This window comes from Galendromus occidentalis, unplaced genomic scaffold (assembly GCF_000255335.2).
Source record: "Galendromus occidentalis unplaced genomic scaffold, Mocc_1.1 scf7180000077435, whole genome shotgun sequence".
In the NCBI taxonomy this organism is placed as follows: domain Eukaryota; kingdom Metazoa; phylum Arthropoda; class Arachnida; order Mesostigmata; family Phytoseiidae; genus Galendromus; species Galendromus occidentalis.
In genome coordinates this window covers 22,221-36,912 of record NW_003805423.1, presented here as the reverse complement: position 1 = coordinate 36,912, position 14,692 = coordinate 22,221, and the positions used below count along the sequence as shown (strand labels likewise).

Sequence of the window (14,692 nt, the reverse complement as noted above, 5' to 3'; positions counted from 1 at the left end):
CAGCGCGCCCACCGACCGCCTTATTAGAAGAGTAGGTAATCGGATACGCGAGGAAGATTTTCTCCTTTGTCAAGATATAATAAAGCTCGGGGCTTGCCGTTCCAGAATAACTATGGCCGCTGCAGACGACGTTTTCAACACCCATCGATGATGCGCTGTCTGGGGCGAACCCGACCGAAAATACGATGTACGCTGATGACGACGACGCCGAAGTCTCGGCCGCCGCTCCTGCTACCATTCGCTGTCTGCTTTCCCTGCCGGGGTATCGGATTGCGACAGTTTCAGGCACCGCGCTCGTCTGATGTGAAACACCACGACTGTCCTCACAGTAAACTTCACTCGGCATCCAACAAGAATTTCCGGAATTTCCCGCGTTGCTCTGCGAGAAGGAAAGCAAGGGCACACTCCAATCCCTCGAAGCTATCGTTCTGTACGCTGTTCCAAGAAACGACTTGTCATTCGGAATCTACGCCCGTCCACTTATCACTGCCGAGAGTTCATCCTGTAATAGGACTCTCGTTCGCAATATCGCTCTCGTTTTCTTATCATTTATTTCTATTTTTCAGTCCCCCACGATTCTGCCGTGAGGGAATTCCAGCTCCAGAGAATCGCCTCATCGTAAGGCTTAACTCTGATGGACTTTCTTCCGAAACGATTCTCCTTATCGATTCGTTCGAGAAAGCGAACTTCTGATGCATCAAGCGGGCGACTGTTCGTGAAAGGGTCCGAGATCGGAGACAAGGGATCGACGTCAAAAAAATCAAGATGAGCATCTTGAAGAAAACTCAATACTGGAATTTCATGGACGCTCACTTCGAGTCCGTGATTCAAGTCCCGGTGGGAATATTCCGAAACACGAAATTCACAGAAGATCTCGACTCTAGAATCAGCTGGGCGGCTTCCGCTAATGATTGGGCCCCACCGGTTTCCACCGGAAAGAATCTCTGGTTTCCTTTGAATCAAACTTCCATTGGCTCTGAGAGAAGCCTCTCAGCCGGTCGTACTCTCACACGTTAAAGCCGCCGCCGCCGCCACTACATAAAGGGACAAGCAGAGCAAGCGCACATGGTTTGTTCGGGTCGCATCCCGCATGGCAAGGCTGTCCGTGTGTGTAGCCAACATGTGTCGGGCGAGAATCGAGTGGGTACTCGTCGATACTCGAAATGTGTTTCTGCTTCGGGATTCGCATCCATCATTGAAGTTCCGAGGGCACTGAGCCCAGTCATTCTCACACCGAAGCTGAACAGAAACATCCGAACGAGATACGCGTGGCCTTGGGCGCGACGGACACATGCCCGGCGTCGGAAGAGCGGAATTCCGGAAAACACGCGGGTGCGAGCGGATTTTCTCTCGTACCACCATCATCACAGAGGATTTTCAGCCATCCGCTTATGCGCCCACATCCGGTACACGTGGAGACTCACCTGTTACGATGACTCCGAGGAGGACCCGTGCACTCCTGGTGTTGGCAGTATGATGCATGGCAGTGCTGCTAGACGGTGTAATTGCGTATCCAGAAGTAGTCAACGAGTCACACTTGAAATTCACTTGTCAAACACGAATGCGTGATGCTCGGCAAATTCCGACTATTCAACTAAGTTGTGAACGTGAAGATTCCGCTCGGTTTCCTGGGCACGGAAACAAAACACTCTTTCTGCCGACTTTGATCAGTCACTTATGCAGCCGTGGTGAAGAGTTGCACAGGGACGAAACTTTTCTTCCGCAGATGTGGTCTTCTGTATTTTCTTGCCCCTTCCAACGACACTTCAGTCGGTGCGACAGTGCACGACGACCAGCAGCAGCTCGAACTCAGGAAGTCACAATTTCCAGCAGTTCTTGCGAGAGAGCTCGTGTACAATCAGTGAGCTATTCGGTGGGTTTTCGGTGGATAATCGTTTTCGGCGACGTTCTATCGCGCGATATCGGCCCACGCTCGCAAGGGAACTGACAACGATGCAGAGAGCCTCCGCGATCAGTCCGTTCGACCAACCAATATGGATGATGATGGAGATGGAAATAACAACAATCGCATGAGATGAGACTATACGGCAGAGAGAGAGGGCGTCTCTCCGAGTGCCGGAAGATTTATCGCGTAGATTGAACTTCGATTCTACCGTCGCCGATATCAAGCGCTGAAATTTTCGCCCGCTCGCCCTCCGAAAATTGAAGTAGTTGACGATGACTTCGGAGACAGCTGAGACAGGTGGCTCCGGGCGAATATACTCCGTTCCCAACGACAGGGAGCCTTCGCGTATGACAAGCACGAGGGAATCCGCCAGCCAGTCAGACAGTCAGTTAGACAGTCGCTCGCTCGCTCGCTCGGTCGAGAATTCGCCGAAACTCGAACCGGAGTGCTTCTGACCGATGGAGAATTGCTTGATGAACGAATGAACGAACGAATCGATGATCACTTGATTGTGTATGAGTTGCTTGCTCGGGAGCCGCTGCTCGCTTTGAGATGATTTTATTTCTTTTCTTTGCACTCGGTGTCGTTGTTTTCGCTTGATTCCGTTGCTCAGAGTGAAGCCAACTTCTGACAATCGAGTGGTGATGAATAGAGGTTCGATAGGCGCCGTGCAAACGATGGGTGGGAAAACCAAGAACAAAACGTCAACTAAACGCGGGCGCCTATTCCAAATGGGATCAGTGCATGGCTATGGGCTCGGCTGTTCCCAGTGGTGGCCTCCGCTGGTCGATTGCTGACTTCATCAACCACCCGCTCCCCTCCAACGTGTTATGTCCTTCCCGCCGCTGCTGCTGCTATAGCTGCTGATGCGGATTTCGCTACAGCTGATCTCGACTACTAGTGCTGCTTCTGCTGCTGCTGCTGTTGTCGTTGACTCTTCAATGACGACGACAACGATGACTACGACGCTAGAGATGAACCGATGGGATCGATGATCCTTATCACTTGCTTCCTCGATTGCTCGCTCACTCACTCAATCACTGTTGTCTCCAACGTCACCAAACAAGTTGACAGCACGGTCGGAATCACTCTAATCCAAAAAATCGCTGAGGAGGTTATCTCTGACAATGTGCCGTTCGAAAACGTACAGCGAACGCTTGCAGCGTGGAAATGCAGGTGGAGACTATAACAACACAGCAGCTAACTCACTACACTCTAGATTAGTCCGTGGTGGGGGCTGGAAGGGGGAACACCGCAACAACGACAACAACAGTTCAAATCCGACGGTTTTATTCCGCTCTGCACACTTTGCACGCGTTCCTCTAACCGGGAAATGAATCTGAGTTCGTCCCGCACGGAAACTGCACCGGGGAATTCCGCGTTACGGTGCTGGCTGGTAAATAAGGCAGCTTGTCGAACAATCGACCCAACTTCGGCGGGCTGGTGGGCTAGCTAGTGTCGGGTTTTTGGTCGGCCGCTCACTTAGTCGTCGTCCAGGCTGATTGAACTTGACTTGTAACACTGTCAGTCTGTCCTATGGACAGGTAGGTAGCCAGTCGAGCTGGTTGGCAGACTCACTGCAGGTTTCTCGTCGTTCGGAACAACCGCTGTCGCTCCGCCGCAGTTGCCGTAATGTTGTGCGAGATGCTGAGAAGAGAGAACTTGGCGCCCAGAGCCCCTTTCCTTCCGTCACTGCCAACCGGCAAACCACTAGCGCCATCTAGAGGCTGCCCTCGAAACATCGAAGAGGATGGAGATGCGTCTTCGGCCTTACAAGGTCGTCCCGCCGGCCGTCGATGTCGTCGACGAACGTTGTCCCGGTCGTGGGCGTCATCAGGCTGCTATTTCCAATTGACACCTCTCGGAAGTTCATGGGGGCTCTCAGCGTTCCTCGGACTCTGATCACACGGACGTAACGCGCGGAAAGCTGTAGAAATCGTGGTCTCGACCCCTCTCAAGTCATGAACCATATCGTTGACTACGGGAAATAGAACGCGTATGACTTTAGTCCTCGGCTAACGCCACGTTCCTCGCGAATGCATCTACGTAGAGACGGCGATCGATCCTACCCGAAGCTATTCCCCCCCACCCGGAGATTCCCAGTCTGGCAGGAATCTTGGAATCCGGGACTCCGTCGGCTCTCATCGGGCGAGATTATTGTCCCTATTCAATCCGCAATGGGGTGCTTCCGACGTTCACCCGAATCGCTCATCGTGTCCTGCTGTAAGGACGTCATGATAATCCGACCGTCGATGTCTGCAGTGAATCACGATCGGTGAATATATTCATTATGCAGATGCTCGGGATCCCCGTAACAGGGAAGCACAACTCGATCCCTTTAGTTTCCAATCTTAAGGAGACCCAATCATTCTCCCGACAGATCCGGACCGTCCCACCCACTCGATCCGACCCGAGAGACGATTCCGAGTTTCGGAGTTGATCTCTGAGAAGGAATCGTCCGAGGAAATCAACTCTCGTCGATTATCCTCGTTCGGATAGCGGAGATGACCTCATCGAATGCGTCTGGGTGCAGATTCCGATTCCACGGAGAGAGTCGCGTGAGGGATTGATTCAATCCGGCGATTCCAGCAACACGTCGCGCGCTGGTGTTGTTGAGACAGAGGGAGTTCTCTGGACTAATCTGACGACATTTGAGTCAATTTATCGCGGCCGCCGCTCAAGACTTCCAGCGGGAGGTCTTGTCGAAGGAATTCTCTCGAAGTTGTCGTCTTCTCCGAGATCGACGAACAGCCCCAATCATTGCTTTCAAAGAATACAGGGGGACGGGATTCGGGCCATGGAGGAGCGAAGTATTCGGAGCGTGTATTCACTTTTGTTTCAAGAAGTGGGTCGCTTGTCTGGTGTTCTCGATCGAGCACCAATAGTTCCTGACTGCTCAAGGACTCCATTTTCTTCTGAGAATCGGGTCCGCGTGATAATATCTGGTGAGTCCGGGAAAGAGAGGGCCCGATGGAGCCGAATCACCATATATCATATTTATACACATGGTGGATGAATCACTCGGATGCACATTTGGGACGGTTACAGGGGGAAGTCGAGCGGTTCGACTTTGGGAGAGAATGGCGGGGAAGCTCGTCAATGGTCTTCCGACCTGTGAAACTACCGAATCTTAGAAGTTTTCTGAGAAAAAATCATTCCGGAGGAGATAAGATATCTGCGGTATCGGAATTCGAGAAAACGGCAGGATTTGATCTGAGAGTTGATGTTCGGGTCAGAACGGCAGATGCTCGAGAAGTGTTTCTTCACAATGCTCGCTTTGCGTTGATCCCTTCGGGAAAACGAGAGAGGAACCTATGAGCAAGTGTATGTTTATATTTTTCCACTTGATTCGAGCATGATGTCGTACTTGCGGATAGCGCAAAGATCCGCTCGGTTCTGCAGCCAGACGAGAATCCGAAAACTCTCAGACGTCAGTCCCCCGTGTTAAGTGGGTTACAGCTGTCGCTGCTAGTCTGGTTGCTCTGCCGGCCAAGATTGTCGGCTGAAGCATTCGGGATGAGATCTCTCCACGATTGAGTGACTCTCTAGCTGGGTCGCGATGCTACAGCGCGTCGCCGCTCACCCATCGACTAAAACTTCTGGAAGGATTTTATCAAATATCTCCGGATGCGGTGTACCAGTCCGCGTTCATCTCTACGCATCCATCCCGTACCCATATGATTCACAGGCTGATTTCCCTCCCGGCTTTCGGACGGCCGAGACCTGTCGAAGACCCTGAGCAGGATCTTCATCGAGGGGAAGACGTTCGGTCATCAGCTGTCAGGGCGTCTTCTATAAATCATTAGAACGGGAACCCCATCAGGCGGTGTAATTGCGCGCTGACTTCCCCGTTCGAGCTCAACTCATAGAATTCTTGCGAGGGAAGCTCAATGCCCCCAGAACAACGTCAAGTTGACGTTCAATCGGATGCCCCTTTCAGCTCAACGACAGCCGATATTCCCTGCCGACAACTTCTTCCCGAGACCTTCTGGAAAACTTGTGCCCAAAAAACAAAATCTCTCCCGGAATATTGACTGAAAGTAGGCGGAAGACTCGAAAACAGATCATGAACTACAGCAATCACTGAGCCAGCTTTCGGGATTCACGCATAAATGTTATAAGGAGAATTACTAATTTGAAGCCGCGCTCAACGTCAAAATTCATCTGGGGAACTTCCTCTCGCTTTTAGGATTATAATAATTCATTTCATTGTAGACAAGCAGATGAACTCAGATTATTCGATTATCCACTCTGAGGAAGCGTCCTTCGAGAATGGTATGGCGATTGACTTTTGGAATCGTTTTCGAAACTCCACATTCGTGATTCCCCGACGATGCGTCGGCGTCGGAGTGGATCGAATCCGAAATGGCTGCCGACGATGAGGGGACGTCGACCGTTCCGAGGCTATGCTCATTCATGATGATTAAGCTTTGGGACTCCCCTCAAGAAATTTCTCCGAGTCAAGCCTTGGGAAAGCCCAAGAGTTCAAGATCCGATCGATTCCCGATAAACCTGATTAGAATTCCATCCGAGCATCTAGGCCGTAGGGAGATATGCAGAGGACTCTGCCGCCAAGGGGACGACGCGTGAAAACTAGTTAATATCAGTACATGCATCATCTTCTGGATCGAAGGCATCAGGAAGACGCGGAAAAACAATATGCGATCCATCATCATCCTATCCTTAGCAAGCAGCGCGCCCGAGAACCGTAATCACAATGTCCCGGTCGTGGAAGGTCCCGCGCCTCCCGCGTCTTCCAAGTGATCGTCTTCATAAGAGTATACTATATATACCAGCCTGTAGAGTGGAGCGTTATGAGTCTGACATGTAGGGTATTGAAGATCGAGATGAATGCTTTCCAAGGTCCTGACATTCTCCTCTGGTTGCCCGTTCACCACTCCGGCTGATCCCCTCCTCCCGGAGTAGCGCTCCTGCCTCAGATTCGGAAGATCGGCCAGACCCCGAGCGCTACCGACCTTATCGTCGCCTGGTCAGCGCGCCCTCCACCTCCTACCCCAATGGGAAGATCTGCGCGGCCTCGAACTTCCCGATCGTGGACTCGAACTTCGCCCCATAGAGCTGCCTGATGGTCTTCCAAGAGAAGGTTGAATCTGAGCCTCAGTGTCGCCTTGATTTCAATCCACAGCCCGATTCATGGAAATGAAACTTGCGGGCGCTCCCTCATTTCCATTTCGACGGAGGCGATTCTAGAAAAGACCCGAATCGGAGAGTGGAATCAGACACCGCTTGTGAGCTTGCCCCGATCAGGATACAGTGGTCGTCAACCCGACTTCGAATTGGCTTGTATGCTTGATCGACCCGATCGACGTCAGCGGTGCCGACTGGCTCCGGGATCCGCGTCCACACGAGGACTCAAAGTTGAGAAATGAGAAAAAGGATTCCGGAGGAATGATCAACTTGCCAACTTTGTTTCATCGAAGGTTCTCGCTGATCCGTTTCCATGACAAGCCGAGGCTCACGATTCACTCACTCGGGCGAAAACCGATCGAATCGTGAGTCAGCACCTGCTCGCGCAGCTCAGAGTGAGAGAATATATTCTCCCCGCGTAAGGAATGGAGGTACAAGCTGGGCTCGTGACCGGCGAATCGTTGATATGTTCCAAAGAGAATACGAAAATTCACTTTCCGTGAATCGTGAAGTCACCCCGCTTCGAAGGGCGGGAGGAATTATTCCGCTGTCTAACAGCAGAATATACGATTGGAAACGGCCATCGGCCAGCGGTTTACTCTCGTTCCGTTCCGTTTTCGGATGCCAAATCGAAGTTCGGAAGTGGCGATATTCCATTCAGCTAGTTTTTTGTCTCAAAGTCTAGAATCAAGACTTAAGACTTGATCTGTCTTGGTCACATGATCATGATCAGTGATCAACGGTCGGGAAGCCTCGAAGGAGAGCATGGGCGAGGCGACGATAAACGAGAGACCCACGGCAGAGAATCAAACTGGACCCCGAGAGTATATCGTGTCCAAGGCTCTGGATACCCCCACGCCCCACGGCTAAAACGAGGGCAGGGACCTTCGGATCGCGGTTCTCGCGCCAACCCATGGCCCCGTGGAGCTGGCCATGATCTCAGCGGGCTTGCACTTCGGGCTCTATCGACGAGTTGGAGAATGGCGAGGTAAATAATCGCTTGAGGGTAGTGCCATGTCTCAGGATACACGTCTTTCGTTCAGCGTAGAGGTTTCGCGCAGCACTCTCTGTGCGCGCGCGTTTCAAGAGTCCCGCGGATAATGTTATTGACCGAGTGGTTTCGGTTTCTGGGTCTTCTCCACACCGTCAGAGTGTTCGACAGCGATGGTTTAGTTTCGAACATCCTCTTTCACGCTCGATACCTTCTGAAAGGATTGTTCCCTTTGGATCAGATCATGCACCCGGACCTCAGCACGCATCTACACACAGCTGACTGCAATGAAGTAATAGAGAAACTCATAGCCTGCAGGGCAGAGGTTGGTTCGCCGCGATCGAATGGGTTCGATTAGGAAGGCTCTTCGTCGAAAACACCGAGCCCTCGAAACGCCGAGTATGACATCTCAGGCCCGGGAGCACGAGCCTTCCAGATTTCATCCGGATCTTGGGCTCAGGCACCGGAAGATTCTGAGATCGCATTCGGTTCACTGCGTTGGACGACAACGCGTGCCCGGAATCCGTGATCAATGACGAGCATTACCCAACCGGTTTAGGTTGTTTATTATCTGTCTTGATATGATTCCTCCTCCATTGCAGAATCCATTCAAGAGAATCTTCGGCGCTTGCAACACAGAGTACCATACGATGACCCGTTGTCTCAAAGCGGAGGCAAGTGAATAGGAACAGTGTGTGATTGATTATTCTACCGGAGGCCGAGCACAGAAATGTCCAGTCCGAATTCCAAGAAGAAGAGGCCGGTGCAGATAAATTTCAACGATTTCATGCACCATCGAAATATCTACTTTCGGAACAAACCGGAGTTCTCGAAACTGGCCCTGGAATATCCCGAATTTAGAGAAATATCCGTGGTCAATCTCAACGGAGAAATAACGCTAGACTTCACAAACCCCGAAGCTACGCGCGTACTGAGTCGCTGCCTTTTGAAAAGCGACTTCGATCTCGACGTGGAAATACCTCGAGGCTACTTGGCTCCAGCTGTACCCCAGCGATTGAATTATCTACTGTGGTGCGAGGATATCGTGAACTTCGCCCTCGGCAAGTCCGAATCCGTTGTCGCTGTCGATTTCGGCACTGGATCCAGCTGTATACTGCCCTTCTTGGGAGTGAAACAATGCTCGTGGCGGTTTTTGGGCGTGGAAGCTAATCCTCTAGCGTTCGAAGTTGCAGCCCAGAATGTGACCCGCAACGGGTTGGGCGATTACATAAAAGTTGTGAAAACATCAGAAGGGGGAATCGTTTTCCAAGAGTTTCTGCAAAGCACTGATCAAAATTTCGATATACTTCTCTGCAATCCGCCATTCTACAAGGATTCATGGGAGGCGAACGCCGCTCTCAAAGCCGAGGATCAGGGCCGAGCCGACCCGAACGGCGATTGTATGGGCGAAGAACACGAGAAGGTTACGCCTGGTGGCGAGCTCGAGTTTGTCCGCAGAGTCGTCGAACAGAGTCTCATACACAAGGACAGAATCCGGGTCGCGTCCGCCATGTTGGGAAAGAAGAAAGATCTCAAAGAACTGTCCCGCTTCTTCAGAGATGAGAAAATACGATTCACCACCACTGAATTCTGTCAAGGGAAGACCATGCGATGGGGGATTGCCTGGACGCACGATGACGGCGTAGATCTCGAGTCGGTCCCGCAAATGAAACACGTCGTGCCGAAGCCACCGCTGGTATACCAGGTCCCGAGCTTCGTCCCAGGCGTGAAGTACTCCACCGAAACGGTGTGCACGAGGGTCAAGGAACTGCTGCTCAATGTACAGATAATGTTCAGCACTGTCACAGAGGGTAAAAACAATTGTCACCTGCGAGTCCTAGCCCAGCACAACACTCTGACAGGACAACGCAGGAGACGACGAGAACGAGACCGAAAAAAGCCTGTCGAGACTGTGGTTCCGGCCGCACCACAGCAGCTCATTGACGAAGCCGCCAAATTTTCGGGCCTCGCGATCGACCGCCGGGAATCCAAGGAAGAAATGGAATGCGGATCTAGTTCCCAAGCACAGGGGAGTAAGCGATCGAGATCGTCCTCTGAGGAATCTGATGTGGACTCCCCGATGGATTGCAGATCCGCCGAACAAACGCCATCCGACTCAGTGAAAACCGTGAGCAATAAACGTGTTTTTCACCGGCCCGAACCGGTCGCGAGGTTCTTGGATTGTGACCTCAGGGTCCGACGATCCTCGTCAGGTCTGATCATCCAGCTCCAAAATCGAGATCCTTCGGCCAGTCGAGACTCACTTTGTCAACTGCAACAGTATCTCAAGAACAATCTGTGCTCCCAGCCCAAAGACCTCGCTCTAACGATGAAAATGCTTGTGTGATTCGTACGTAGAGTCTCTGTGAGCCTCGTTGATTCCCACTCACGTCGTATTCTGTGAACCGTCTGCTCGTCAAAAAATCTAATCCGGGTTTATTCGACTTTCAGCGCTTATCGAAGCGAGAAGCGAATCATGAGAAAGCGAGAGTGTGGGCGGTGAGGATGAGAGATACGGCCGCCGAAGACTGATCCCTCGAGTTGAGTTTGTAATCACAATGTTCTTGTACGGAATGTAATTTTGCGAAGTACCGACATGCTGTGGAGTAAATAAGTGAGGTTTTGAACAATTCCAATGCCATGGAATCTTCCTTGATCCCCGGACCTTACACGAGTGGAGTCTACGGAAAGGAGACTGTCACTGGTCCAAGTTGTACATATCTATAGTACGGCGCAGTGTTTTCAAGAGGAGCACGGATCTCAGCCGCAATCTTCATTTATTACCATCTCTTTTATTCTCCATAGTACGTATGCTCAAACGGAACCCATTCTGCGTCATACATTTTTTATCACAAGGAGAGGGGGTGGAGATTCCAACCCCTATGGAGGTATGATACAAGAAGTCTGATGTGATTTTGCCTCACTCGAGCTGTTAGTGGAAAACGAGCACTTAGAACAAGGGTACACCTTCAGACCCGCGTGTTTGGTGCCCCTGAGAATGTGCGCTCGTAGATTCTCTATCAATGCACAGGTGTAATCACAGTATGGACATTCTTGTAGCTTTCGAGCTTCATGAAGTTTCTGATGCCGCCACACTTGACTGTGCCGCTTAGCATGGTAATCGCAACGATTACATTTGTAACGTTTATCTTGACTATGACTCCGACTGTGCAACTGGAGATTCTTTTTGCTATTTCCGATGTAGTCGCAGGAGGCGCAGGGGAATTCCGCGGAATTTGATAGACAGGCATGATCTCTGAGAGCTCGTTGAGTTCCAAATTCTTTCGAGCATTTTTCGCACGCGAGCCACTCCTTCACAGCAGCATGGACGGCTTCTTTGTGCTCACGGAAGCCTTTCACGGTGGTGAAAATCTTTCCGCAGCATCTTTTATGCTCTCTGTGAGTTTTGAGATGCTCGCGCAGCGCACTTCCCTCAGTGAAACGCTCTTGACAAGTCCCGCAGCAAAACTCGTCGCTCTGAGCCGATGTGTGCTTGGCTGTATGTTTCTTCAAGAGTTTCTCGTCTGAAAACCATCGGTAGCATATGGAGCAGCGGAGCCGGTATGTCTTCACGACCTTGAGTGGCTCGAGGGGAAGCATCGTCTTGACTTTCGGACATCTCTTCCTGCGTGACTTCATGAAGGTCTCTTTCAGGGGATCTTCGAGTAAGTTCTCTGGAGGTTTCGGTTCGACTACCGGTCTCTCTTGTGTTCGAAGGATTTGCGCATTACGTAAGCTTCTTTTCCTGTGCAAGGATGATTCCAGGTGACGCTGGTACGTATATTTGTCACGGAATATCCGCCCGCAAGGTGCACACCCCATCTTTTCGAGCATCTGGGGCAGCCTGGAATGAGAGAGGATCTGAAAGCCACCGCTCAGGATGGTGTTCACTTCGAATCGATGACGATATTGAATAGATCACGAGCCACAAACCTTTCCGGACTGGGCGTCCTGTCTCGATGCAGGGTCTGCATGCCCTGCATGATCGACGGGCGGCATTCCGGCTTCCATTTGCCACCCGTATGATTGCCTGGGGGTCGTAGCGGATCGTCGTCATCTTCGGAGCCACTCTCTAGAGTTTCAGCGGGTTTCCTGCGAAATTAGAGCTCTTTACAAACCACGTTATGTGGAAGCCTTCCTGAAATGAGCAAATATCGAAAGTTCGTGCAAACTCGGGGAGCACCAGAGAGATACTCTGTCAATACCTCTGAAGGTCCAGGAAAGAGACGAAGAGATCTTGCAGATCCGGGACATCAGGAAGAAGAGGCGCTTCAAGCGGATCTCTCTCGAGGACCGGGGAAGAACTCCCTATACAGTTGAACTTGCGATGTTCAACATAGGCTTCGATGCCGACAATGGTTTGACCACAGCGTATGCACTGGTGGGTGTCCACCGATACGTCCATCACTTATCCTCCGTGGATTTTCGATGCCGGCTGAGCATCACCTGAGGGAAATCGAAATATGAATTTAATTCATCGCTCCAGATATGACGGATATTCTCTTCATCGGCCGTCGGTCACACGATTCTGGCTCTGGCTCAAGACTTTGACAAGAACAATTTCGAGTCCTACCTCGAGTCCTCCACCAGCCCCGTAGTTTTCGCTCCAGTCGCTCTTTGATTTTGTGTTCCTCGTTTCGAACGTTTCACCAGCCGCTGCCTCCAATTCCTCGCATAGAAGCTTCGCTGCAGGCAAGAACTACGGTTACGCTCATGCTCCGGATACACAGAACCAGCACCCCTTTCACGGAATCTGAAATTTCGCCGCTCGTTCGAGAACCAAATCGGATGCAATTCGATAAATGAGAAGCCGGCGTTCCGTGGGCTCCCACCAGTCGCCCCGTGATAGTGGTGAGCGCGGAACGTGGACTTCTCCTGTGTTCCGGATCGATGTCCGACAGAACAGCTGATTTGACCTAGACCGCGCATCACTGTATTGAGCGATTTCCCTTCAAGCTCCATAAGATGGATTCTCGGGGTGAGTGAAGAACTTCAATCTGGCTACTTTAGAATGGGGAGCTAGCTGGATAGCCGACGATCTTTCGGAAACAAATGGAAGCTTGCCTCGCAGTCAGGCTTTCTATTGGTGTCTACAACGATGCGCACTCTTCAGTCGGATCTCTGACAACCCGCGTAGAGACGGCCGAGCGTCGATCGATGTTTCGAGAGATGAATAGCTTACCCTCAATTCTAGGATCAATGGAGACGACAGAGCCTCGATCGTCGAAGCTGGCGTACGGTCTCAGACAAATGCGACGATACGCTGTGAGTATGTACTTCAATTTGTTTCAACTGAGCGGACTCTTGCCGCACAGATGTATTACCTTTCCAAAATTGACGTGCGACATCATTTGACGGCGCTCCGACAGTCTGAATCAGGCTCGCCGGCGCGACGTAGAGTTGCGATCGGCGGACGAAGCATGTCTCGGATCGCTCTCTTTTGCCGCGTCAAACCCTCAGAGGGTCGCATGTCTTTGCCGAGCAATTTATAACTCTGGATAATTTATAACTCCATCATTTCAGGCGTCCGTTCTCTTCCCCACGGTCGTGGCTGCTGCGATCTACGCAGACTGGAATCGCACTCAAGAATTCAAAGCTAGAAAAGCTCTAGAGGAAGCACAGACGGTTGCGAAGTTGGGAGATCCCACGGCATAGACGGAGGTTGCGTAGATAAGCTGTAAATTTTCTTAGATTCCGATGGTGACGGTCTCGAGATTCAATAAATCCTCGCTGAACTCATAGGTCTCCAAGAATCGTCTTAGCTTGCTTGTCTGAAACTGGGAAAGGGAAATCCTCCTGGGGAGCTGAGGAAGCGTCGCAACAGTTCTTCTCTACATCTTTTGACAGCTCCGATGGTCTGTTGGGGAGGAACGATAGGTGCGCGTGATCGTCGCGCTCATGAAGTCTCTCGGAATTCTCGGAGGCTTGCCGGACGGACGTGAATCATGCCACATCATGCTGTCAATCGTGCCTCATAAATGAGGTACTTAGTCCAGAGAATATGTTCGAACGCGTTTGGGTCTCCATCATAGCGAAGGGATGAGTGACGAGTCAACGAAACAGAGGCCGATCCAAACTGACGCCTTAGAGCAGTGGATCCCAAACTTCTTCTTCGACGGGGTTCCGCAGGTAGACTTTGGGGTTCCGCGCAATCCGCCACGGAACCCCGAGGGTTCCGCGGAACCCGGTTAAGGAAACACTGCCTTAGAGCAGGGGCGTCAAAGAGCTGGCCTCTGGAATTCCATAGGATAATATCCTTGTAATTTTCGAATCGCGAGTAGAACGAGTCGACTCTGAAAAATCGAGGATCGATTGTGACCCATCGTGCATATACATATGTGTTTCCCTCCAGCTAAAACAACGTGAATTAAGAATAATCTCGAAAAAATCTTTTATGTGGCCCGCCGGCTTCTCCCAGTGCTCCTTCGTGGCCCGCCGAACTTTTGACTTTGACATCCCTGCCTTAGAGCAAAGCGAGATCCACACCGTTTCTTATCTGATTGGACACGGGATTGGAACGGAGGGGCTGTCCTCGAGCGCCATCGAAGCTCTGAAGCTTTTCCCGGGGATTTTCTCGGGACCACTATAAGATAGAATAGCGTATGCACAGGGAGAGGGGCTGAGGGGGCCATGGTCCCCCCCNCCCT

General features: G+C 51.4%; 2 protein-coding genes across 2 annotated transcripts; one reads left to right on the top strand and one right to left on the bottom strand.

Moving 5' to 3' along the window:
* Nucleotides 1–8,323: 8,323 nt before the first annotated feature.
* Nucleotides 8,324–10,681, top strand: LOC100903030 (U6 small nuclear RNA (adenine-(43)-N(6))-methyltransferase). The gene is made up of 3 exons (XM_018639361.1): nt 8,324–8,370; nt 8,648–10,395; nt 10,497–10,681. Exon 2 carries the CDS (start codon nt 8,776–8,778, stop codon nt 10,390–10,392), a length of 1,617 nt encoding a protein of 538 aa, XP_018494877.1. The 5' UTR covers nt 8,324–8,370; nt 8,648–8,775; the 3' UTR covers nt 10,393–10,395; nt 10,497–10,681.
* A 111-nt stretch (nt 10,682–10,792) lies between these two features.
* LOC100905431 (zinc finger protein 14) lies at nt 10,793–12,677 on the bottom strand. The gene is given in 4 exon segments (XM_029111344.1): nt 10,793–11,889; nt 11,979–12,137; nt 12,218–12,491; nt 12,619–12,677. Coding segments are annotated over 3 exon segments (1,356 nt in total). The 5' UTR covers nt 12,451–12,491; nt 12,619–12,677; the 3' UTR covers nt 10,793–10,925.
* Nucleotides 12,678–14,692: the final 2,015 nt, after the last annotated feature.